This window comes from Hemiscyllium ocellatum, chromosome 1, assembly GCF_020745735.1.
Source record: "Hemiscyllium ocellatum isolate sHemOce1 chromosome 1, sHemOce1.pat.X.cur, whole genome shotgun sequence".
NCBI lineage: Eukaryota > Metazoa > Chordata > Chondrichthyes > Orectolobiformes > Hemiscylliidae > Hemiscyllium > Hemiscyllium ocellatum.
This window is the reverse complement of record NC_083401.1, coordinates 141798934-141825382: the sequence shown is the minus strand read 5'-3', so window position 1 is coordinate 141825382 and position 26449 is coordinate 141798934. Positions and strand designations below refer to the sequence as shown.

The window sequence follows — 26449 nt, the reverse complement described above, 5'->3', positions numbered from 1 at the left end:
CAAGGGAATAAATTCTAGCACATGAGTGAAAATACTGGGGGATGAGAATACTTAAAAGAGGCTTAAAATGTTTAGTAGCATCCATAGGATTCAGACAGCTCAGTGTTTGGTTTTGTTCAAAATGAGGAATTTGAATAGTGTTATTATTTGGGTTGATGAGGCAGTACTGGAGGTGGGTACATAGGTCATTGGATTAAGATAGAGTGTTTCTGCCTCAGGACCATCTTGGAAGAGGTTGGTTTGAAGTGATAACATTTACTTACCCACAAATGCCAATTGGAACTTGGCATGCAAGCCAAGATCAAACCTCAGCTGATGGATTGAACAGCTGCTGGCAGCCATGGGGCCAGTGCTAGATCATACATCAAACTCCTCCCTTTCTCCTAGACAGCAGCAGATCCCTCTCTCCAGAATGAAGCAACATAGAAATGCAAAGGGTGCCTTCATCTTGAAGTACTATTGCCTTCTCCTGGTTACTTTTCCAATTCCCACTTCTGACAGTAAGGCTTCAAATCACTCACTCACTCAATACTGGAGGCTTCCTAATGTCCTTCCAGCCTCAGAAGACCCTGTACTATTCTTAATTGGATGTCAAATGCACCATCAAATCACACTATTGTGCTATCTTTTTGAGATTAGCATCAGGTACTGAGAGTGCACAGCAGAGCCACGGATACAGTCCTGACATCAGAGTCTTGAGGCAAAATCCGTATTTCAGCCTGGAGTTTGCTGCGTAGCAGATAGCAACCAAGAATGCAAGAATAAATCCTGAGTATTTAAATTAATTTCTCATCATGGCAAGAGTCAAATTAATTAATATGATTTGATGACTATATTAATACATTCTGAATATCTGGAAACAAATTCCATAAAAGTCTCAGGATGATTTTTTCCCTTAATGGACTGAAGCTTGTACTTTGATTTGAACAGCATTGTTATTATTAAGCAGTCAATTCTGGGAGTCCTTGCTTCTTGTATATCCTTCCACTTAGATTTTAAACAAGGTAATATTTTATTCCAGCTGAAGCAGACGCACAGCACTTTCAAATTGAAATTATGTATCACCGGTTTGATAGAAACATGCAAAGTTACCACAATTAATCTGATAGTTACCAGAATTCCTCCCCTCACAAAACAGAATATGCTCACTGGCTGGATTGAAAAGGCTCTCCAATCTAAAGAAAGTATTCCACTTTTTTAAAAATCACTCTTTTGTCTTTTTCAAGACAGAAGTAACACTTTATTAAACAAAATATGAAGTATGTATCGTTGGAATTAACTGCCAAAGCATCAATACATTTCAGCTGTAGGTTTGAAAAACTGGTGTTGCAATGTACAAAGATGACACATTCCAAAATCTGCAAAGTGTATTCAGCACACAAAGGGTTGAAAAGAATGGAATTGATGCATTGCTTATTCATGCTTTGGAAATTTTGCATCTATTAATGAGATTCAACCAGCCCGTTAAACTCAATTAATTCGGTGTACCTAGAGAGTTTCCTCCTTTCTAACTGGTAAGCTTTTTGTAACCATTAGTCTAAAAGCCCTAAATCACATTGTATTCTGAACCTTTAAATAGCACCTTTGAGATAATGCCAGCCCCAAAGCAGTACTTGTTCAAACCATCACTTCTATAAATATCCTCCACAACAGACATGAAAGAAAAAGGACGCACAGTACTTAATAAGAATCTTACCAAATAGATATCAATTCCCTGATCATTTATTAAAGTGTGCCACAATTCTGACTCACGGTCAGTATGATTCTCACTTCATCCAACAGAGCATGTAATATATTTTGCACTGATTTTTTAAAAACATGTAGAAAAACAAATCTATGGATCTAATAACATTGAAACATCTAATCATACCCACAGTGCCCTCAAGAGTACAAAGACTTGCAGTGATTCAAGAGAAATTTTTAGCAATCAGGAACATTCATAGATTGCAACTCAAACAGATCAGAAGAATAAACTCTCTGTTAGAAAGATAAAATGCTGTAAAGAAATGCCATAAATTACAATAAAATTTAAGCTAGAAAACAAGGCACTTTTTAAAAAAAAATTATTTGAATATATTAACAGCAACATAACGATATATTTTGAAAAATTATCAGGGCATATAATTGCCCATATAATATGGATAATGAAATCTGTATACAGGAAGACAGCAAACTTGCAGGGTGAATGTATTTCATGATACTTAGATATAAGGTAGTTTGTATTTTAGAGAGTAGGAGGTCACTCATTTCTTCAAGGTCAGAAACTAAATGAGATCGAGGAAAAAACAGAGAAAGAATAAGGGGTCTGGGAATGCAAATTCAAACTGGAAAATGTGGGAAAACATTCATAAGGCCATATGAAGATGATTTCTTTAAAAACAATAACAAAAACAAGGAGATATGCTAAATTTAAACAGAACACTGGATAATATACATTTGGAGCATTATTTGCAGTTCCAGTCACTCTCCTATCAAAGGAGATTTTGACTAAATGCAATCATTAAGAAAGCTTAAGCAACCTGCAGTTCATTTGTCCAGATCTGTTAAAGTTCTTAGCAACTGTGAAAGGATTGAATAGGTTGGATGTGGAAAAAATATTTCAGCATATGGATAAACGTTTGTTGTGTCAAACTAAGCAGCATGAATGTAAGTTAGCCATCAATAGATTAAGTGTTTAGGATTAAAATATTTACATAGAATAGTGACAATGCAAAACGCTATCTTTGAAGCAGATGGCAAAGGCACAGCTTAGGCAATACTTGATGTATTCTTGAAAGAGAAGGAAATGCCCCAGTAACAGGGCAAGGTAGTAAAATGCCTAAACAAATTTGTTGGGTAATTTTTGTGCTGTACATTTTAAGTAATTTATAGTTTGAGTAATATGGTTTCAATATTTAAATCTTTTACTACATCAAAACGTCTGGTACTCATTGGAACCTGTTGACATCCTAAGAACCTGAAGAATAATTAAACATGAAGTTCTTTTGGAAGTGCAAACACAATCAATATGCAAGTGAGCACAGCAGTCAAGCAAATGAATAACCAGTTGATTTATCCATGAAGGGATAAAATTTGTCCAGATCACAGGGTAAGCTCCCCTTCAAGAGAGAGTCACCAGATCAGCTACGGAGCAGGGTGCTCATTTTATGCCTCATCAGAAAAATGGACATCTGAAAACTAGCCCTCTGCCAATCTTAGAGAAGCTCCAGCTAACAGTACCTGCTCAATCTCTGCAGAGAGTGTCTGAACCTGCAACCTTCAGATTCAGACCCAGAATTATTGCTGCTGAGTCAGAATAACCATCATTAACATAAAATATAGACATGACTTAAAAGTTATAGTTGCTCTAAAATTCTTTCCATTTGAAATCTGGGAGCCCAGGATCCCTGAGCCAATTTCCAGCATTTACAATGTTAAACTAAATTTTCTCAAGTTTGGCATTTACATTTGAGCTACCACCTCAATTTAAATCAGAGCATTTCAATGCAATTTGCATTTCTGTCCTGTATAAATCTCAGAGATAGATAAAATGTATTTTGCTAATTGTAAACTAACCCAAATTAAGTTGCATTCCAACAGGTTAAATTTAGTACACGCAACACTCACTGAGGAACACTGGATTTTGCAATGTTGAAGAATACCTTTTCACACCTTTAACAAATTATAATTTTCACACTTCCATTTCCTTAATTTAAACCTGTATTTCATGCTGTCATAAGTAGCCATCTGTTCACAAGTTGTTGAGGTTTTTTTTCCCATATTAGTTTCTAACTTTTGTTAACACTTCTCTGTTGAAATATTTTGAATATGCATGGACAGAAAATAATAGTTCAGATTAAAGTCAATTACCTAAATCAACAACGGTTTTCTCTCTCGGCCAATACTCTGACATACTGATTTCCAAAGAATACAAGCCATTTACTTGGCTTTGTTGCCCTTACTCGTGAAGAAATGCTTAGAAAGAGAAATTCACAATGATAACTTGCTAAATTTGAACTTATGAAGTGCTCAACCTACAACTGGATGATAAGCACTAAAATTTTTTAAAACATCTTGTTCAGCAGTTAATTGCTACATTGAACACAAATGTTGCAAAAAGTGTCAACAGAACACATTTGAGAGAGAGACAATACATTGATCAATTATTTAACAAGGAGAAATAAACCTCATATCACCAACAAAAAAAGCAATAAACAATACTCCATTTTCTATTCATTGTACTTCAAAGATACTTATTTCAAGCAGTATAATTTACCAAATCAGAATAGATATTTATAATCCTCTATGTTACAAAAACTGGTTAAAATGGCAGCTAAAATAGCTGTACAAATATGCTTATTACAAATACTGAAAGTATAATTTTGTGTCTTCTTCAAGGAGGACCCAAGGTCTGAGCTCATTCAATGAAATAGTAGTCATATAAAAAAAATAATGATCTAGATGATGTACTGCTGCAAAATACAAAGATTTCACCAGCATTTCTCAAACTAACCTTCTATCTCCTGAAATAGGGACAGCGACCCAACAGTGCAGCACAACTCAATCTTCAATGGGTCAAAATGCTGGAACTCCTTACCCACCAGCAGAGTCAGTATTTTCACCATACAGACTACAGACATTCAAGGCAATTCACCGTAGACTTTTGCTAGGGTAGTTAAAACTTAGCAATAAATGTCTGCTTTGCCAGAGATACACTACATTCTCTGAATTTAATTTTTATTTATTGATTCAGTCAAACAATTAAGAATCGTCTTCAAGTGCAATGTTCCACCAAGTGAGATAATGAAATGATTCTATGGAAGGTTTGTGAATAAATGGTTTCATTTGCTAAAGTGGCAAGGATAATCCACTAAACACAACAACAAATCAAAGAGATACATTTCACAAAATTGATCATCCATTTACTTCGCTTTCCTCATCAACTATAGCAATGGTGATACATCTCAAATGTAAAAACTACATCAGTTTTACAAATGATTGGGAGAGTGGTAAAGCACACCTCTTCATCCTGTCTCTATAATGAACTGACCACAGTGTCCTCCTCCAATGTCTGTCCAATACTGTCTGGCTCAGAGGGACTGTTTTCACCTTAACATTGACAGAGGATTACCTTCAATGACTTCTCTCCATACTCTGACATCACTAACTCTGATGTCCCTCTAAGGATATATCCTCATCCAATATTTTACCTCCCTGCTGCTCCACCGCAACATCATTCAGAAACACAGCTTCAGTTTACACAGATACACTGCTGATGCCCAGCACTCCCCGGGTTATCATTTCCAAATTGTGTCTCACCACCTAGTTCTGTTGAACATAAGTATGATCATCATAGAATCTCATATTCTAAATATTGACAGGATCAAACCCATTGGTCTTTGGTTTCCCCTTCTACAATCTGTCCTGGAGCCATTGAAAGCATCCTGCTCCATTGTAATTATCCAAACAAGAGAAAGACCAGTCACAACTTAAAAATTCATCTCTGAGCCAGACATGATGTTAAAGAACATATTCATGCCATTATAGACCACTTATTTTCACCTTGCTAACATTACTCAACTCTCGCAGTGCCTCTGTGCATCTTCTGCTAAATCCCTCATCTATGCATTATTACCTCTTGTTTTGACCATTTAGAAAACATGTTCCCGGTGTTTACATGTCCTACCCTCCAGAAATTTAAAGTAACCCAAAGCTCTGCTGCCCATGCCCTAACTTGTATCCAGTCCAATTCTCTTGTATATTGGCTCCCAATTAGGCAACGCATCAGCTTCAGAGTTCTTATCCTGGTTTTCAAATCCCTTCATTACCTTCACTCTTTAACTTCCTCCAGCCCTTTAGCACCCTGAAATAGCCATACTCCTCTTATTTAGTCTTTGCAATAACCTGACTTTGATCACTCTACCATTGTAGGTTTTCAGCTGCTGAGCCATTAAGCTTTCAGTCCTGAAGAGCCACACCTGAAACATTGACTTCTGCACCTTCTGATGCTGCCTGGCTTGCTGTGTTCTTCCAGCACGGTGGGCGGCATGGTGGCACAGTGGTTAGCACTGCTGTCTCACAGCGCCTGAGACCTGGGTTCAATTCCTGACTCAGGCGACTGACTGTGTGGAGTTTGCACGTTCTCCCCGTGTCTGCGTGGGTTTCCTCCGGGTGCTCCGGTTTCCTCCCACAGTCCAAAGATGTGCGGGACAGGTGAATTGGCCATGCTAAATTGCCCGTAGTGTTAGGTAAGAGGTAAATGTAGGGGTATGGGTGGATTGCGCTTCGGCCGGTCAGTGTGGACTTGTTGGGCCGAAGGGCCCGTTTCCACACTGTAAGTAACCTAATCTAATCTAATAAGAGAGCCTCCTGCTTGTCTGCTTTGGATTCCAGCATCTGCAGTTTTTTTCTTCTCTCAAGCCATTAAGCTTTGGCATCTTTCCTTCCATCCTTCTGCACCTTTCTAAAATTCATTCAACTCTCCTTTATGACTAAGCTTTTTGTCATCTCCATTGTTATTGCCTCATGTCTTGAATCAATTTTATTTAGTATTTGCTATGAAATTTCTTGGAACATTTTGTTATGTTAAAAGCATATATAAATACAGTTATTGCACATTTCAAATTACATAGTATTTGATAACACATGGATAAAAATACGTTCATCTATCTGCACTGCGTCCAATCTTGATAGCAGGCTTGTTGGAATGTGGTTTGAATACTCCATGCACCTCCCCAGTACCTGTATTTGGTCAGATCCTTTGTACCACAAAAGTTACACCAGTTCTTGTTGAACAATATTCCAATATCTGGGAACAGATGGTATCCAATTTAACTGACAAGTTTTTTTTTCCTTTTCCCACTTCTTGCTCACAAATAGTCACTTCTGAACAAATTCACAGTTTTTTTTTGCCTGCACTTACTGCATACTCAACTATTTAAATTATCCCACACATGGGCTCTAGATTAAATGAATTCTTTCAAATGCAGTTTAATTTGACAGAAATCAAATTAATCCAAAGACAGATACCAGAAAATTGCAGTGATCAACCTTTGCCTGTTTGCAATCAAAAATAATTCACTTCAAAGCCCAACTAAGCAAAATTACTTTAACCTGAAATTGCTAGATACAACCATGAAAAACTCAAAACTTAAAATTACAGTAGTCATTATATCATTTATATCTATACACAGTTCATGTCAACAAGAACACTGAACTTATGTGGTCACCTTAAAATGAAAACTTGGACATGTTAGATGGAAACTACCACACTCCCATCAACACGGTCATGGGCAGGGTAGGTAATTACAGAATAACATGTTTACATATGAAATTACAAAGCAAACTACCCAAATCCACTTTTATAACAGAATATCTTTAAATGGTTCCCAACTTTAAATAGAATTGAATATTGAATTTTAACTGTACTTTCTGCTTATGACAAAATATCGAATTTCACTTCAACTAAAGACTGCACCTGACGCGAATTTCCAAAATGCAAAGCCACAAGGATTGATTGATTTTCTTCAAATTCAGCAACTATTGCATTGGGAACCAAGGTTTTTGGAATTCAAACGAATTTGCTTATTATGACAAGTTGAATTTAGATTGTGCTTGGAATAAAATCCACATTCCAGGGTTTGTTTTTTCCATTTAATCTTTCATAGCATGTTAGCAATGCATATATGTACAGCACGTTTCCTTAATGGTCCTCAGAGGGATGGTGATAACTGGGCAAATTCAGAGGGCAGTTAAAAGTTATCCACGTTCCTATGGGTGTCAAATGACATATTAAGCCACTTCAAGTAAAAATAGCAAGTTTCCTTCCCAAAAGGACTTTCTGAAGTGATGAGGTGGACTTTCTGAAAATCTGGTAGTTTTATTTAAAATTGGCACTACCTGTATATTCCATATTCATTTTTGTAACTGAATTTTAAGTTTCCCAACTGCTGTGGTCAGATTTGAACTCATCTCTCTGGATTACTAGTCCAGGCAGATAACCACAATGCTACCACACTTCATATAGGAGAAAGACTTGGAGGCTCTCTCACTCAGGGAGCACTAGGAAGTTGATGGGTTAGATATATGAAAAGGTTTATTTGAAGTGTAGAAGCATATAGAAAGGGAAGCAAGTAGGAACAGAACTGGAGAATGCACATGAAATCTCTGCCAGTGAAGGCAGTATGGAGGAAAGAATTGAGCCAGAAACTGCAAGAGATAGTCTAAGTGTGTAAAATAGATCAGGGCTACAAATCTGCAAGTAAAGACTTCAAACTAAGCCACTGGGAATAATGAGCCAATGTAGGTCTCCTAATTGGAGGGTGAGGTTGATGGGTGGCACAGTGGCTCAGTGATTAGCACTGCTGCCTCAAAGCACTAGGGATGTGGATTCGATTCCAGCCTTAGGGAACTGCCTGTGTGGAGTTTGCACATTCTCCGTATCTGCATGGGTTTCATCTGGATGCTCCGGTTTTATTCCACGATCTAAAGATGTGCAAGTTAGGTGAATTAGCCGTATTAAATTGCCCATAGTGTTCAGGGAAGAGTTGGTCTGATAAATGTAGAGTACTGGGGTAGGTCTGGGTGGGTTACTCTTCAGAGAGTCAGTGTGGACTTATTGGGCTGAATGGCCTATTTCCACACTGTAGGGAATCTATGAAAGTCAAAAGCCTGGTTGAATGTGAGGAGTCTGAACAATGAGGATCATGGGAATGCAGATCAGGATGGAATTGCCAGTGTCCAAATTGAACAAAGGTGCAGCTAAGATCTTTCATGGAAATGCATACAGGCAGGTGAAATTACAGATGGATATTAAACTTGAAGCTCAGTTTGGAGTCCAGCAGAATACTGTATTTGCATCTAGTGTGGTTCAGTTTGAAGAAGAAAACAGGGCAAGCATGCTGACCAAGAAGAATGGCTTAGGCCATCCTTAACTCTGCACTACAGGAATGTCTCATAACAAGGCTTGGCTATCGCCTCAAGAAAGCCAGTGATAAGATTAACTTGACCACCATCAACATTCATTTGGAAACTGCCACTAGGGGTGGATGAATCCTCATCTCCATTTTTCTGTTTTCCCCTATAACTACCAATTCCCTTAATGATTAAAGATTTGTCTCTCACTGCCCTGAATATACTTAAATGACTCCACAGTCCTTTGTAATAAAGAATTTCACAGATTCACTACCATCTGAAAAGAAATTCCTCCTATCTCCATCTAAAATGGGTGACCCCTTCTTCAGAGATTTTGCCCTCAAGCCATAGACTCTCCCACAAGAGGATTCTGGATTAGTGGTGCTGGAAGAGCACAGCAGTTCAGGCAGCATCGGAGGAGCAGTAAAATTGACGTTTCGGGCAAAAGCCCTTCATCAGGAATAAAGGCAGAGAGCCTGAAGCGTGGAGACATAAGCTAGAGGAGGGAGGGGGTGGGGAGAAAGTAGCATAGAGTACAATAGGTGAGTGTGGGAGGGGATGAAGGTGATAGGTCAGGGAGGAGGGTGGAGTGGATAGGTGGAAAAGAAGATAGGCAGGTAGGACAGGTCATGGGGACAGTGCTGAACTGGAAGTTTGGAATGAGGGTAAGGTGGGGGAAGGGGAAATGAGGAAAATGTTGAAGTCCCAGAGATGTTCCCTAAAGCACTCAGCTAAGAGGTGTCCAGTCTCCCCAATGTAGAGGAGACCGCATCGGGAGCAAAGGATACAATAAATGATATTTGTGGATGTGCAGGTAAAACTTTGATGGATGTGGAAGGCTCCTTTAGGGCCTTGGATGGAGGTGAGGGAGGTGGTGTGGGCACAGGTTTTGCAGTTCCTGCGGTGGCAGGGGAAGGTGCCAGGATGGGAGGGTGGGTAGTAGGGGGGGCGTGGACCTGACCAGGTAGTCACAGAGGGAATGGTCTTTGTGGAAGGTGGAAAGGGGTGGGGAGGGAAATATATCTCTGGTGGTGGGGTCTTTTTGGAGGTGACGGAAATATCGGCAAATGATTTGGTTTATGCGAAGGTTGGTAGGGTGGAAGGTGAGCACCAGGGGCGTTCTGTCCTTGTTACAGTTGGAGGGATGGGGTCTGAGGGTGGAGATGTGGGATGTGGACGAGATGCGTTGGAGGGCAGCTTTAACCACGTGGGAAGGGAAATTGCAGTCTCTAAAGGAGGCGGCCATCTGGTATGTTCTGTGGTGGAACTGGTCCTCCTGGGAGCAGATACGGCGGAGGTGGAGGAATTGGGAACAAGGGATGGCATTTTTGCAAGAGGTGGGGTGAGAAGAGGTGTAATCCAGGTAGCTGTGGGAGTCGGTGGGTTTGTAAAAAATGTCAGTGTCAAATCGGTCATCATTAATGGAGATGGAGAGGACCAGGAAGGAGAAGGAGGTGTCAGAGATGGTCCAGGTAAATTTAAGGTCAGGGTGGAATGTGTTGGTGAAGTTGATGAATTGCTCAACCTCCTCGCGGGAGCACAATGCGGGGCAATGCAGTCATCAATGTAGCGGAGGATGAGGTGGGGAGTGGTGCTGGTGTAATTACAGAAGATCGACCATTCTACGTAGCCAAAGAGACAGGCGTAGCTGGGGCCCATACGTGTGCCCACGGCTACCCCTTTGGTCTGGAAGAAGTGGGAGGATTCAAAGGAGAAATTGTTAAGGGGGAGGACCAGTTCGGCCAAACGAATGAGTGCGTCAGTGGAAGGGTATGAAACAACTTTTCTGCATTTACCCTGTCAACTCCTCAAGGAAACCTGCATGTTTCAATGAAGTTGCCTCGCATTCTACTCTATTCCAATGGGCATAGGCCCAACCTATTGAACCTTTCCTCATAAGACATGCCCTCCGCACCAAGTGAGCCTTCTCTGAATTGTCTCCAATGCCAATTTTTACTGCCTTAGAAAAGGGTCCAAAATTGTTCACCATGTTCCAGCTTTGGCCTGACTATTGTCTTGTATATTTGAGCAAACCCTTGCTACTCTATACTCTATTCCTTTAGAAATAATTCAACATTCCCAATTACCTGAACTTGGGTGCCAGCTTTTAGAGATTTCTTTGTGTCGAGGGCCTCAGTATCAGGAAAAATTAGAGCCCCCCCCCCCCCCACCGAAAGCCACACCCTCCTTCCTTTCGATGCCCATTTCTATAACTATACTTTGCCGTGAATTTGCTTAAACTTGTGCCACCATATACAGCACATTTCTTCTATGGTTTTATCCAGCAACTGTGAATGATACATGCAATTTCATCAGGAAAACTGCGAAAACGATTGAAATCACACCATCAGATTTACTGGTCAGCAGTAACCCTCAAAAATGTTAATAGTGGGAGATTCAGCTACAGTAATGCCATTGAACAAAGGAAACAGTTTAAATTCTCTTTGTAGATGACCTTTGCTTTTCACTTGAGACATAAGTGTTACTACGCAAATGTTCAAATGGTCCTTCTGTTTTATATCTTATATATGGCTGTGATTCAAACGTTTCCAACACAAAAGTAATGTGCTTTACAGTAAACTATGTTTTGTATGCAAAAGGAAGAACCAGTGTTATTGGAAATGACAGCCCTGAATACTTCAATGGAAAACATGTTCAACAGACTAAAAAATAATGATCCACAGGTCACTATTTCTATAGGTTCATTTGAACCTGGGTTCAGATTGAAATTGCATCAATGAACTCACACTACTGATTCACAGACTTTGTCAATTTGCCACTTCAGGAGAATATTATGAAGCTGCCTTTTTAAAAATACATTTAAACACAGATGGTCCTTACTTGGACTTAAACCTATTCTATAAATATAACTGCATAATGAAGCACCTCCAAATCCTGTCTCAAGGATTCAAATTAGTAAATAATTCAAAAGCAAAGTACAGTGAATGCTAGAAATCTGAACTAAAATCAAAATGTATGAAATACTCAGCAGATCTAGCAGCATCAGTGGAGACAAAAATGACATTTATATCTCAGGCCTGTGACTTGATAGAAGATCACATCTAAAATGTTAGCTCTGTTTCCCACTCCAGAGACATTACCAGTCCTGATTAGATTAGATTACCCACAGCATGGAAACAGGCCCTTCGGCCCAGCAAGTCCACACCGACCCTCCGAAGAGCAACCCACCCAGACACATTCCCCTACATTTACCCCTTCACCTAGCACTTTAGCATGGCCAATTCACCTAACCTGTACATTTTTGGACTGTGGGAGGAAACCGGAGCACCCGGAGAAAATCCACGCAGACCCGGGGAGAATGTGCAAACTCCACACAGACAGCTACCTGAGGCAGGAATTGCTTCCAATATTTTGTTTTGATTTCATTAATGATACTCACATTGCTTGCATTTCTCAAAATCTGCACCATTTATAAAATTACTATGAAAAACATTTGTTAAATTTCAAAGTTTCAAAGTAACTTTGCTTGGAAAAAAATGAAGTAAAAGTCTTCACTACCATAATTAGTCCCAAAATCAATATGAAGTAGGTACTAGTAAATACTTAGCACGTTGCCATTTGCAACCACCAAAGGCATCACTATCATGTTAGTGATCCACTGAGTGAAGGAGACCTAGAGAATTTATGTAGCAGGACTGGAGAAGGTGGGATTGGAAGTGCATAATGGGTACCAATTCCCCAAAGAGAAAAAACACACAGTCAGATGAAGCTCATGAGTGAAATCAGTGATCTCTGCAGAAAGGATGCATGAGTAGTTGTTACAACTAGAGACTGCTGAAGTCGTCACATCCCAATTACTGAGCTGCGTAATGATACAAGTTGAAATTTTATGAAGGACAAAGTTATGCATGACACATGCTTGGGTTGTTGACACCAGCAGACTACAGTCAGCATTTGTTGCTGCTCACTGGAAAGGTAGACTTTGTGGTAAACAAGTTCAGCAGCATACACCCATTCTCAACGAAGAACAAAAGACTATTTCAGATCAGAAAAAGGAATACTTTTGTGAAACTTGAATTTCTAGCTCCTACTTGGAAACTAAATGAGTTGCATAGTGTACTAAACATCTTTGGGATTATATAAATACATATCAAACTTCAATTATTCCATAAACCAAATATTATGAAGATATGAAAGATATTTAAGTATTGGTTACACTTAATGCAAACTAAAGTATCATTTTTGTAGCAATACAATTTCACATTCTCCTAAAGACAAAGAGATGGGAATTTTCAAAGGTTGATTCAACTTTGTTTGCAAATCCAAATTCAACAAAACATCTAAGTCAGTAGCCTTGAGACTCCATTATACTGTTAATGTCTGTGAATCATCACTCAACATGTGCAGTACAGCATCTTGTTACAAACTGCAGACCCAGTTTTGTGCAGGTCAATAATTCTGCTGCCACAATACTCGGAGTTGGGACATCACCCTTATTGTCCCCGAACTTGATTTTAAAAGCCCCAATATAAAAAGATTAAATTTCACAATCGAGGTTTCATTTTGGGACATGTGGTTCAGTTGGTAAACACACCATCAAGATTGTGCAGGGGTAACACTGGAAATGGCCCAAAAGAGCAGGAAATTCAACAAAGCAACCCTCAAGTTAATTTTGTGAACTACCTAGGTTAACGTGAGAACCATTTTGTCAACTTTATTTAAAACTTACATCATTCTTTGATTTTGAGATAAGGAGTTTATCCACTCAGGGTCAATTAGATGTCATGAATGGCATGCTAAACTTACAAACAGACTATTCTGTTTCTCTCTGCCCACAAAAATTTTTTTCCCCTGTTTTGAGTCATGCTGGAACAAAGCATATCTTTTTATGCAAAGTGAATAATTTTGGCACATGGTAGCAGCTGCAGAGTTCACATTTTGGAAAGATCTTTGGTTTGAATACTGGTGGAAGCTCTTGAGAACCTTAAGTATATTTGAGAGTCCATTTTCAGTCATGGATTTTAAGTTACAATTCCATGCTGGCTGAAGAAAGTCAAATTCAAAAACAGATCTTTGCTCGCATACACAGAAATCCATTCTCTCCAGTAATTACACACAGGTTAACTGTGTATTACTTGAAATTACCAGCAGCTGTAAATTTTAGCCAGTTTGCTAAAAATAACATAGCAGTAATGTCACTGGACTAATAACTGAGGTCATGGTTGTTCCTCTGCAGACATGGTTTCAAATGGCAGTTGGTGAAATTTAAACATTCAATTAATATATCTTGAACTGAAATCCAGGCTCAGCAATGGTGACCATGAGACTCACTTTTTGTTGTAAAGCTTCATCTGGCTCACTAATACCCTCTAAGGAAGGAAATCTGCCCCTGTTACATGATCTGTCCTACCTATAACCACATTGTTGTGGATGTGGTTAACAATTGGCTAACTTCTGAAGTAGCCAAAAAGCCACTCTGTTCAAAATGATTAGGAATTGTATGTCAGCCAGCAGCACCCACATCTGGTGAAATATTTTCTATCAAAATCAGAATTGTTTTGACATTTTATTAATTTATTTCCTGTCTATAAATAAGCCATTAAGAAAACAAATGTAAAGTAATAAACCTTGACTGTAAGTAAAGTAATATGGCAAAACTGATTTTCCTTCAACCAGCATAACAAACTGACATTGCTTATGAAAACACATTGCTGTACAAATACTGGGATCCTTTTTAAGTATGAGAATGGATCTAAATATGTACTTTTCCAGAAGCAGTGATAACATAGGCCAAGATCATAAATATGGTGCAAACAAAGTGCATTAGTTTATTGTATCTATCTTGAATTAATAACACAATTATCCAACTCTAACTTGATAACTGGACTAAAAATGGTGAATTAGAACAAATGCTAAATTATCTAATGCACAACAAATTAATTACTAAAGAGTTAATTCACACACTATGCAACTGTCTCAGGTATATTAAAATAATTCCATTGTACATCTATAGTCTGGGTATTTTAGAATCATAATACATGACACAACATTAATCCTCAGTTATGATTGGAAGTTATTCATGGTCACTCTACAGTTCTGTTCAAACAGTTTAGGTTTCTTCTGTCCAACCATGGAAAAACAATTCCACTTCAAATTGGTCCAGAAAAACAACAAAATCCAAACCCGAACCTACATGCTCTTAAAATCAAAACATCACAGTTAACATTTGTGTGAAATCTTTCCAAAACAATTTGCCACAAAGGCACTATAAAGTGAAACACTATGGTGGTGGGATAGAACTTTAGATACAAAGCACCATTCTCAACTAAATTGGCTGAAAAGGTAAAAGGGTGACTGAGAAAGACAGACAAAGATGAAGGCTGCACAGTCTTTGGAATAACCCAACAGGATGTAATTGAGTTCCACACATATGGTAGGCTTTCATGCATAGCATGTTGAACAAAGGAGTAGAAAAGAAGTAACAAATAAGAATGAACTTGCCTTAAATTCTCTCAACCAGTAGTGACAGGACTGTGTTTTTGTAACTTACAAGGTAAACTGTTTTGCTGTTATTCCAAAGCATACATGTATAAACTTTCTTCCAAGTCACACCAAAATACAGTTGGTGATCACCTTGTTAACTAGAAGATTTGATTCCTCTCTCTTTAATTAATCCAATGATCCTGCAGATCTCTGAGTGTAGAAGGTGCAGAGCTTTACAAAATTCCTGAAAAGATTTTATTCTTTCATAACCGTGCCAGCGGGGGGCACCAAGGCAGCATGTCAGGAGGTCAGCATGTGGAATATGGTTTTAAATATCTGAGGCAGTTGGGTTTTCACAAGGAGATTCACTTATGAGCAGGAGCAGATGGTGGAGGGAAGAGCAGCAGAGGAGAGAGCCCATGTTGGAAGAGGTGTTCACCTGAACACTGACATTATACTATGGAAGCCATTGACAAACAGGACACTGCTTGAGAGCCAGATAATGCAATCTCCTAGCAAGCATTCAAAACATTCACCACTGTGGAGAGATTGTAGATATCTACCTCAAGCATGCGGCATCCCAGAGAGGGACAACAGTTTTTTTTTTAAAAAGGCCCACTTGGAAGTAAATATACTGAGTGCACTGATACCAGCCAAGGTAGGTGGCTAAGTGTTCAGGTCGAGGTGTATGACAAAAAAAATTGACTCTGGTGTGGGGCAGGAGGTGGAGCTGACAGGTGAGGCAGTGAGGGCGGGAGTGAAAAGGAGTAAGGTCCAGTCCAGCAGCCAGAGGTGACTGGATGGTTGGGTTCAGAGGTAGGGGTTCAGAAGTAGGCAGTGGAGGGTTGATCTGGACTGGCAACAACAGGCAGGATCCCAGAGAGTCAGGACTGGCTGGGAGGGGTCAGGTGGAGATTGGGATGGGGCCCCCATCTCTGAAAAAGGGTTTGGAATTGGAGCAGGGCTGTGGGGGGACATGGAGGGATTGTGTTAGGTAAATATGGGGTCAATTGAATGCTTACTCAAAGATTAGGCTGTATTTAATAGACAGGCCTATCCTGAGTAAAAGTTTTACTTCATTGCATTGGAACTATCCAAACACTCCAATTTTTAAATGGAGACTCCGTAGCGATCCATGTGTAGAGGAATTACACAGATAATGCACAATTCCAATCTAAACGTAACAACTGTCTGACCACTAGAAAAATTAGACCCATTATTCTTTTCTTCTATTTTTTTCCAGCTTCCCTTTTCTTGGTTGCTGTTTGACAAGTAGCCTTTACAGACATGTTACAAATGGGAAAGTCTGATTTGATACAAATTAATGCTGAAAGTTGAAAAGGGTAGCTGGGGAGGGTGGATGCAAGAGTTATGAAATGGAAGTTTGACTGTACACCAAACAACTTTCAGATTAGTGGCAAAGGAGACAGTGAGTAAAAGTGGCTTTTTACATGTAATTCTGTTCTGCCAGTGCACTCATCCAAGTCAAATTTACAATAATGAGTTTGGTCTAGGCAATGTTGCTCCTGTCTGCTGGAGGTAGTACACTGTCCACATCAGCTTCCCCACCTCTTCCTACTAATCTTTATCCGTGTAGCCATCTACAGACAGAATTTGTGTTTTCCAGCTTGTTCCTCTTCCAGCTCACTGCTGCACTGAAGAAAGTGTACCATAAACATTTGAGACACACTGTCTGTATCGGCAGAAGGGTGTCTCCAGGGACATTGGGAACTGAGCTGATCACACCTCATCCTTGCAATGACTAAACACTCCTGAACAATCCACGAATGCCTCAATTGCAATGTGTGTGTCATTGTTTATATCCCGCCCTTTCAAGAAGTCAGACAGAGCTGCAAACCCAAATATCTGAGGAATGCAGAAGTTCCTAGAATAGACAGCCTGGCAACTTTGTGTTGTGTATCTGTATGCCAGCATTACCAAGATTCTACAAGTGTGTCCAGTTGAACTGTGAAAAGTGTGGAGTTTCACTGTCACTGTTAAACCTGGAGCTTCAGATCCAGATTGCATTAGATCTCTTCCCACAACACACTGAAGCTCTCCAGTCAATTGTGCTCCAATACACCCAGGAAGCTTACTTTTTGGCTGTGCGCTGGATATGGTCTGCTGATTACCTCTCCTGAGGAGCTGCGTATCTGAGAGCAGGAAACTGTTGCTGGTTCAGTCCCTGTTCCTGCTCCCCCTCCTCAGTAAATATCTTCAGCCTCCCCTCAGCCCAAGTACAGAATAAGCAGAACTTGTGCTGCTCCGATAGTGGGCAGCACGGTGGCACAGTGGTTAGCACTGCTGCCTCACAGCGCCTGAGACCCGGGTTCATTTCCCGACTCAGGCGACTGACTGTGTGGAGTTTGCACGTTCTCCCCGTGTCAGCGTGGGTTTCCTCCGGGTGCTCCGGTTTCCTCCCACAGTCCAAAGATGTGCGGGTCAGGTGAATTGGCCATGCTAAATTGTCCGTAGTGTTAGGTAAGGGGTAAATGTAGGGGTATGGGTGGGTTACGCTTCGGCGGGTCGGTGTGGACTTGTTGGGCCGAAGGGCCTGTTTCCACACTGTAAGTCTAATCTAATCTAATCAGTCCTCCAGAATCCAGACAATGTTTCCACACAGTGTGTAAGGTAACCTCTGACCAAAGTACCTGCAGCAAGAAACCCTTTTAAACAAGCAGATAAGATAACCTTCTGATTCATTTCAGAATGCTCTGGATTAAAGTTCTACTTCAGGATTTCAGCACAAGAAAAAGAGCTGACACTCTGACTCTCTCAGTGCTGTGTTGGAGGTCCCATTTTTCTAATGAGAAGTTAAACTGAGCCCCTTAAACCCTCAAGGATAAAAAAAGACCCGGTGATGCTCCTTTCAAGAGTAGCATGCGAGTTATCCCCAGTGGCCTGTCCAATATTTATCCCTCAAGTAATCAATATCACAAAAACACATTATCTGGTTGTTAATACGTTACAATTACAAAGCTTGCTGTGCACCAACTGACTGCCACATTTCCTGCATCACAATAGTAACTACAGTTCTAAAGTACTTCATCGGTTGCAAAATGTTGTAAAGGATGCAGTATGTAAGACACTAAGGAAATGGAAGTCTCTTTTTAGTGAGTACTTATTGATACATTTCTATTGTCTTGTCTTCATTTCTCTCAAGTGCTGCTGTTTTCTTGCCTCACCTTCACGGGTGAGTTCCACCAAGACTGCACAAACCTAAACTTAAGTTGCAAAACTCACGTCAATACTTTTGGAGCAATTAACATTTTGAATTGACAACCCACTTCTTCCAAATGAGTTACACAGATGCGGCCTCACATGTTGAAGTCGAACATTGGTAGCTTGAAACCAACTTCCCAGTATACTTGTACTTTTCTAGGCTTTCCCCCACCACCTAATATTCAAACCCAGGGTCTCCCCAGTATTAAAATTTCCCCCAATACTTTTGAAATGCTTGTGATATTTTCGATTGTGTGTATACTTTCAAGGCAAAGTTAGATTGCATTTTATTTACTACAACATTTAGTTACCCAGTCCACTTTCTACCTTTTTCTCCACCAAACCCCCCTCCCCCTCCATCCCTCCCCTTAGTTTGTGGCATTCACAGGTCAATTGCTGAAGGATTCCTGAACAGTGGAGCAATCAAGAAAAGGAGCAAAGAGATCATTAGTCTGGTAACATTTCATGAGTGCAAAAGAGGCAGGACATTTGAGCAAGGTTATAAAACACATCACAAAAAGAGGGAAAGGACCTATGCAAAGAGTCAGCAAGAAGATCTGAATAATAACAACTTGCATTTATACAACAATTTGAAGAAACTGAGTAACGTGCAAGTGGTCAGAATTAAAGCAGTGCAGAGATCTCACAGGACTGCAGACCTGGAAAGTACGTGAAAAGAGAGCAGAAATAACTATTATTTCAGAAGTTCATCATTCTAGCACACAGTTTGAGGGTGTTACTCTGAATAATAGAGAGGTTGATGCTGACAATTCTAACCACAACATAGCAAATAGCACTCAAGATGTCAAGTTGACACTATTGTTAGAAAAATAAATCCATTACAGCGAAAGTGTCACTTTTGCCTGGAAATCAAAATGTCACAGGCCAAAACCACATTAAAAGGCAACTATTCATGATCTAGGATTACAGAATAACACAGGAGGTACCATCTTACATTTGTATACCAAGATGCCTTCGCAGTTGAATGTTAAAATTTTCATTCTATTACCCAAAGGAAAGCAGGAAGTTCACCAAATGAAAATATTTACTTATTCAGCACTTGCTGCATGCAAACCGTATACTTTGTCTAATTATTAATGAACTGCAGCCGTATAGTTATGCGTTGGCACCGAGATATGAGTTCTTGTGAAAAGTGCTCGAGAATGTGACAGTTAATTAACGTATGGCAAAAACCTTTGCTTTCCTTGAACAAAAATGATAAAATGTGTTCAGAAATACTGGGTCCGAATGCTGACTAAATAACTTGCTTCGGTGTTCTGAATTGCCAAAGCTCTTAGCTCCTGCTCATTAGCTCTAAGTCATGAAGGTTGCCCCGAATATATTGTCATCTGCATCTAAAGCCATACGACTTGGACAGCCAGTTTTCCTCTGGGCATTGTCAGTAAAACAGGAAGTCTCTACAGATGCAAAAATCATCTGGTTAATTTTGCTTTTCCCACTTTTGTATGGAGACACATTGAATAGTTATTCCAAATGGAAATTCCCATTGATAATACTAGGTTGGGGTGGTGGGGGGAGGAATCAAGTTGATATAAAAAGTCAATCAAACTTTGAAACAAAAACTAAGGTTCTGCCGCAGAATCTAATGCTCGCTATACAGCTGCAACAGGTGAACTGGCGTCTCTCTTGTACCTGTTACAATATGGATCATTGTTAGCCACTAACAATGAGCTTTTGAAATCTACTACAAACTGATGAAATTGAAAACTCTTTTGACCATTAGTTTTAATTGTACACAGTAAACAGTGCTACATAATATTTACAAAACAGCCACTTCGGTTGAATAAAATGCCCAAAGCAAGTTATGAATTTTTCATTGCAGTTTCAACTACAGAAGCAACTTGAATATCTAGTTCAAGTATACAGTATGCAAATGAACCAGTTAACCAACTGTTTAAAAATATGAAGGGCAAAATAAAGAACAGAATTACTAAATTTTGGAACAACTTAACATATACCAGCTTTTATGTTCAAAATTCAAGTAAATACAATGTTATCACTCTTATTTACAAAACTTAGTAAAAGCTCAATTTGACATTGTAACTTACATTTACCAAGAGTATTTCAGATATCCACCTTTTGTAAAAAGCCAGAAAAAAAATCACTAAAATTCTGAACTTGATATTATGAAAGCTATCTTAGCCCATGTACTCATACAGTTTAACCAATGCCTTTTTTGTGACTTAATGCTTTTAAGCCAATGAACTCCTCGCTGTACATCCATGTGGGGAGATGCCCTAGAACTGAGACTGAGAAACTGCTAGAAAGGAGCAACTACTTCTACCACTCCATTACACACTAAAACAAATATTGTAGTTGAAATTTACATGTTAAATAAGATGAATCCTACAACGTACACTATTAAAGTCTCTGTCATGATGCACGTTATTGATTACATGCATAATGAGTACATAACATATTTTACTGTATTTACTATCCTCTCTCTGGGTTTGAAAAGATCTTCCTAATTGCAATTCATCTCATTAGATAATAAGACAACACATTTTAATTTGTTATACACATTTTTAGGAACTAATGGTTTTTACACTTTTGAACTTCAGATGTAGTTGTATTAAAGTAATTAAAATGCTGTCATTAGTTATTTAGTGATCTAAACTAAATCTTCTCAGCGACATTTAATAAGTCAATGCAAAACTTTCCTGCAAGAGGACTTTCTTAAACCTCCAAGTTTTCACAAGTTAGGAGTTTCACTAGTTTTAAAGTTTGAAAGGTTTGTTAACTCTAAATTTATCAGACAATTAAATTTGATTACACAAGCAATAAATCCATATTTTATCTCTGACACAATTAAGACATTTTCCATCATTTCATTAAAGCAGGGCATCTTTGAAATGTAGAATTCAGTTTTCATGGCCATGGCATGGACATATGAAATTTCACCAATGTTCTCATACTCATTCGACAACAACAGGTTCTTTGAACTAGGTGTGAGTTACAAGTGTTGACTTCAGCAATATCAAGGATGACAGAAGCATGAATCAGGAAGCCAGGAAAAACTCTGTCAAACAGATTTTTTAATTAACTGTAGGCATGTACCTTCCATACAATGTGACAGAGACTTGACAGAAACAGTGTCTCAGCTTGGCATTTCTCTGGAACTAACCAGCTGAATGAAAGGAAACAGAATAGTGCTGAACAGCCATTTTTCAGTCTGAAGGGAAATTCATCTTGGCGCTGCCCAGGATTCATGTGAGGAAACTGCTCCACTGTACTCCCTCCTCCACCTCACCCCATCCCCCAACAAGGCCAAGTCATTCTCCCTAATAAATATTATGACAAAGATTTTGATGTAAAGGGCATAACTTCAAAATGTGCAGATGACTGAAATTTGCAGGCGTTGTGAACCTATAGAATATAAAATAACTTCCAAAGCAAATCGCTGTATTGGAATGGACAGACAGTTGGCTGATGAAATTTAATCCAGAGAAGGGTGAAGTGATCAATTTGCTAGTAAGAATACAGAGGGATAATACAAAGTAAAGGTCGTGATTCTAGAAGGTGGTGCAGGAGAGAGGGACCCATATGTACAAATCAGTGAAGGCAGGAGGACAGATTGAGAGAATGGTCATTAAAGCATATCACATCTTTAACTTCAATAAAATATTGGTCCTGGCATCAACTTGAGCCCAGTTTGAACTAGCACATTTTAAAAAGGACATCAAAATTTTACTGAAGGCATGGAAAACATAAATGAGAATGATTCCAGGGACGGGGAACTTCTTGGCACAGACTGAAGCAAGTAGAAAATGATGAACAGAAGCTTAAATAAGTCGATGGAGGTTTTAAAAGTCTGGACAGAGTGGATCAGGAGAAACCATTCCCATGGTGGCACAGATTTAAATATGTGACCAAAGCATGCAGTGGAGACTTGTGGAAAATCTGTTTTATGCAGTGGCTGGTTAGGGTCTGGAATCCACTGCCTTGCCACTGGAGTGCTGGAGGGTAGATTCAATCCAGGAAGGAATTTAAAGGGAGAATTGGATCATTGTGTGAAATCAAAGTGCAAAGTGCAAAAAAAGCAGGAAAATAGCAATAGGTATAATCCTCCTGCAGAGAGCTAGTATCAACATGACAGCAAATGGCCTCCTTCTTTGCTGTATCCATGCCCTGAAACTCAGGGTTAAGGCGTAATTGAGCTTAGTGTTCTCTTCCCTCAGAAAACAGTACGGACGAAATCACAGACTGACAGAGTATATGTATGTTCGTTCATTTCTCCAAAGAATTCAGAAGGTTCGATTCCTGGGTGCTCAGTTCCGGCAGCACTTGGCTACTGGAACTGACACGACCTACAGAACGATGACGGCCGTCAGCCACTTAGAAAAGCCAAGTCGAGAGAGAGAGAGGAGAAGGAACGTTCACGGAATTGGAGCAGAGCATCCATGATTCATCCTTTTCAGAGATATGAAAGGCCTCGGCGCAGGCAAACTTTCAAACGTATTAAATATGTATCAGGCCAGGGTAAGGATTAAATCACCCGGAATTAGCATAAGGCAAAATGTTTCGCAATCACTGATACCACTGCAGCTCTGTGTTTACATGCGGGAGACGATTCCGCTCCTAGTTTTATGGATATGCCCGAAAAAGGGGCGTTTGCAAATTGACTGGAGTAATCCCAGGCTGAAATACTGACGGATAACTAAATATGCAAGTCTTAACTCGACATTACTGGCACAACTGGATTCCCTGTTCACTTTTATCTGTGACCTCCGCCTAGATGTGTTGCAGCCTACTTTACATTTCCACAAACTAATTCTGTCGAATTTACCCGATTGCGCCTGCCCACTCCATTGAAATGACGGCAATTTGCACGGAGATTATAACAATTTTGCAGGTGCCATCTATTCATTCACGAGATACTTATTCTGACCTTTGTACGCCGAATATTCCTGCAATGCACCCAACCTATTAACTGTGAAATGTTACAAAAACGTTTGATATATACACCTACCCCTGGCAGACAATTTTTTGGTGTTGATAATTTTGGCAGCGTATTCCTGTCCTGTGGAGATTTTCATGCATCGTCTGACCACCGAGAAGGCTCCCCTGAAAGCAATCGATCACATATACACAGAGATGTACATATCATTCAAACAAAAATAATACAGGTAGACAACTCAACCCTGGCCACAGTGCAACACGGTTACAATCCAACTGACGCGCAAACAAGTGGAAAGCCCAACATTAAAAAGCCCGAAGCATTGAAATTGTGTTGACCAAACATACTTCAGATGGATTTGTCAACACAACATCAAGGAAAGGAAATCAAATCATTTTTAAGACATTGGGCGCAGAATCCGGGTTGTGACATGAAGCACCTCTCCCCACAGGAGAGAAAGGGACACCGTGCATTTTGTTGGATTTTGAGGCTGCAGTGGTATCCCACAAGATGCCTCGACATTTCCAATTACATTTCACAAAACGCAACCATGCATAACCGTAAGCCTGCTCTCCGTGAAAACCGTATTCATGCGAACCCTTCCCCGCCAGAGTACCAATGCTTATCGCCAAGTCAAGAACATTTCGTATCAACTGAAACAAACGAGAGAGAGAAAAAAGAATTGACAAGATGTGTCGCCGTACTTTCCAAGTTCCTCGAAGAGCTGATATTCGTCTGTGAACCTGGTACACGTTGTAGTCGAAGCCATGGTGTGGTGTGGGCGAATGCTCGCTGTTCTCTCCGGTGTGTGTGTGTGTGTTCAGCGCCTCTCGCCGCTTCCCCCTCCCCCTGCCACCGGGCTTCCAGAAAGAGAGAGACCTGCTTCACCGACTCAAGGTGTTCAGCTCAGAGCCGCCTGGTTTCTCTCCCTAACCCTAGGGGGCGGATTTGCACCCGTTTGTCCTGTTCGAAAAGATTGTGTGTGTCTTGAGTTTCTATCCCCGGCAATGTGCGTGTCTGTGTGTCAGAGAGAGACCCAGTCTCTGTAACCGCACGGTCCCCGGCTGTCTGTGTGTCACTAAAAGCGAAAGCAGTTTCCCCGGGCGCCTGCGTGTCACCTCAAACTCAGCCGCTCTCCCCCAACATTGTAGTGTCGCCTTTAGTTACTCAGTCTGCCTAGCCCTGGCTCTCTGTCTGTCTCTCTCAGTTCCTAACCAGCCCACTCTCTCTATCTCTACCTCAGATAGTAACTATCAGTGCGTATCTCTGTCTCTCCCTCCTTCCTATCACTACAGGGAAATGAGAAAATAAAACCCCAGCTCTGGGCTCTCTCAACATCTCGCGATATATTTTACAAAAAAAACCACCCAGAGAGGATTACTACAGGCTGGAGGAGGAGAGAAACTGACGTCAATGACCAGGGCAGGGGGAAACTTGGATTTTGCATTTCAAAAGACAAACGCTTATGAATAAAATAAATCGCGAAAGGCTACGCCGAAAGCTCAGTTCAAAGTGCAGATTTAATTTCAAGTGTTAAAATATCATCCCTTTCTTAGTTCAGGTTATTAAAGGAATTTTCGTAATGCTTCAGGAAGAAATATCAAACTGGTTTGCAGGCTAGTGCCACAGATAGATTGTGTTATCAAGGGGCTAATTTACTGAAAGCCTTCATTCTCGCTCATCCATTCTATTTTTTTTCTCATCGCATGGCAGCGTCTCGTGATTTTTGTTCAGAAATGCTGTCCAGATTTTCTGATGCAGCTTGCTCTTGTCACAAGAGAAACTTCGCTCGACCAGCAGCGACCTGGAGTGTGTCTGTGCAGCGCTTGCTCGCCCCTACACTCAGTAATCTCAGAGAGAATGTGTCACTCGTGCGCGTCTTTACTGAGCAATAAAACTGCACCCCTCCTTCTCCCTCTCAACTAAATGCCAGCTCCATCGGTCACCTCTGCCGCAGTCTTGGAGGCAGCAGCAGCAGCCAGAACCAATTGCTATTACTGTATTTTACAGCAAGGACCAGGCTGGAAGAGTTCAGAGACGAATAATGGCCGATGCTTGAGCTGGGAACATTTATTTTTAGACACATACCCTCGTTTCTGCTTTAATTTTGTTTTGAATCTAAAATTCATTCGGAAAAGTTAATAAGCTGGTAGAGGAATGCTGCTTGCAACATATAAGCAAATAACTATCAAAATGAAAAAAAAATACATGCTGAATATTTTTCCAACCGCCACTATTTTGTCTATATCTGAAGAATTGAAAAATACAAAAGTACTTCAAACCAACTATGCAGATTGGAGATAGCACTATGTTGTCACCTGTGCCTGGGTTAGCACATAATGAGCCATAAGTTCAAAGAAGTCCCACTCCAAAGACTGAAAACTCAATATTTATGTTGATGGTGAATAGTACTGACGAAATGCTGTCTTTCAGGTGAGGCATTATGCTGGAGGCTCAATGCCTGTTGTGTCAGGTAAACAGTCAAATAATACTGTGTGGAAGAAAATTGGGTTAGTTCTCTTAGTGTTTTCTTCATATTCTCCCATGGCATGCAGCTGTCACTGGCTGGGCCAACATTTAGTAGCCATCCCTAGTTGCTCTTGAGAAGGTGATGGTGAGCTGCATTCTTGAACTGCAGCAGTCCATGTGCTGTAATTGACACACAATGCTGTCAGGGAATTCCAGGATTTTGACATAGTTAAGATCAGGGCCAATATTTGTCTATTCAACAAACATCACCGAAACAGATTGTTTACAGGCCATGATGTGCACAATTTAGCCACAGTATTTCCCTGCAGTCAAACTCTAGTATACAATATAATGAGGATTCCTAGCGTTATGATAGTTTTGAAAGATCAAGTATAACCATCCATAGTATTTAATGGATTTCAGAGCCAAGAGTAGTAGACAATGCTGACTCAAAAGGAAGAGCAAGAGGATGAAAGAATAAAATCAAAAAGTGCGTGGAGTGGG

The 26449-nt window shown here is 40.0% G+C and overlaps 1 protein-coding gene across 13 annotated transcripts in view; it reads right to left on the bottom strand.

The window, feature by feature from the left end:
- Positions 1-24805, bottom strand: part of LOC132816629 (calcium/calmodulin-dependent protein kinase type II subunit delta) — a 311557-nt gene extending 286752 nt beyond the window's left edge. For all 13 annotated transcript variants that reach the window (XM_060826454.1, XM_060826470.1, XM_060826504.1 and 10 more), the window contains exons 1-2: positions 24181-24805; positions 23549-23643 (exon numbers count right to left, since the gene is read on the bottom strand). In XM_060826454.1, coding sequence (XP_060682437.1) covers positions 23549-23643; positions 24181-24245 — 160 coding nt within the window. In that variant the 5' untranslated portion in view covers positions 24246-24805. The remainder of the gene's footprint in view (positions 1-23548; positions 23644-24180) is intronic.
- Between the last annotated feature and the right edge of the window lie 1644 nt (positions 24806-26449).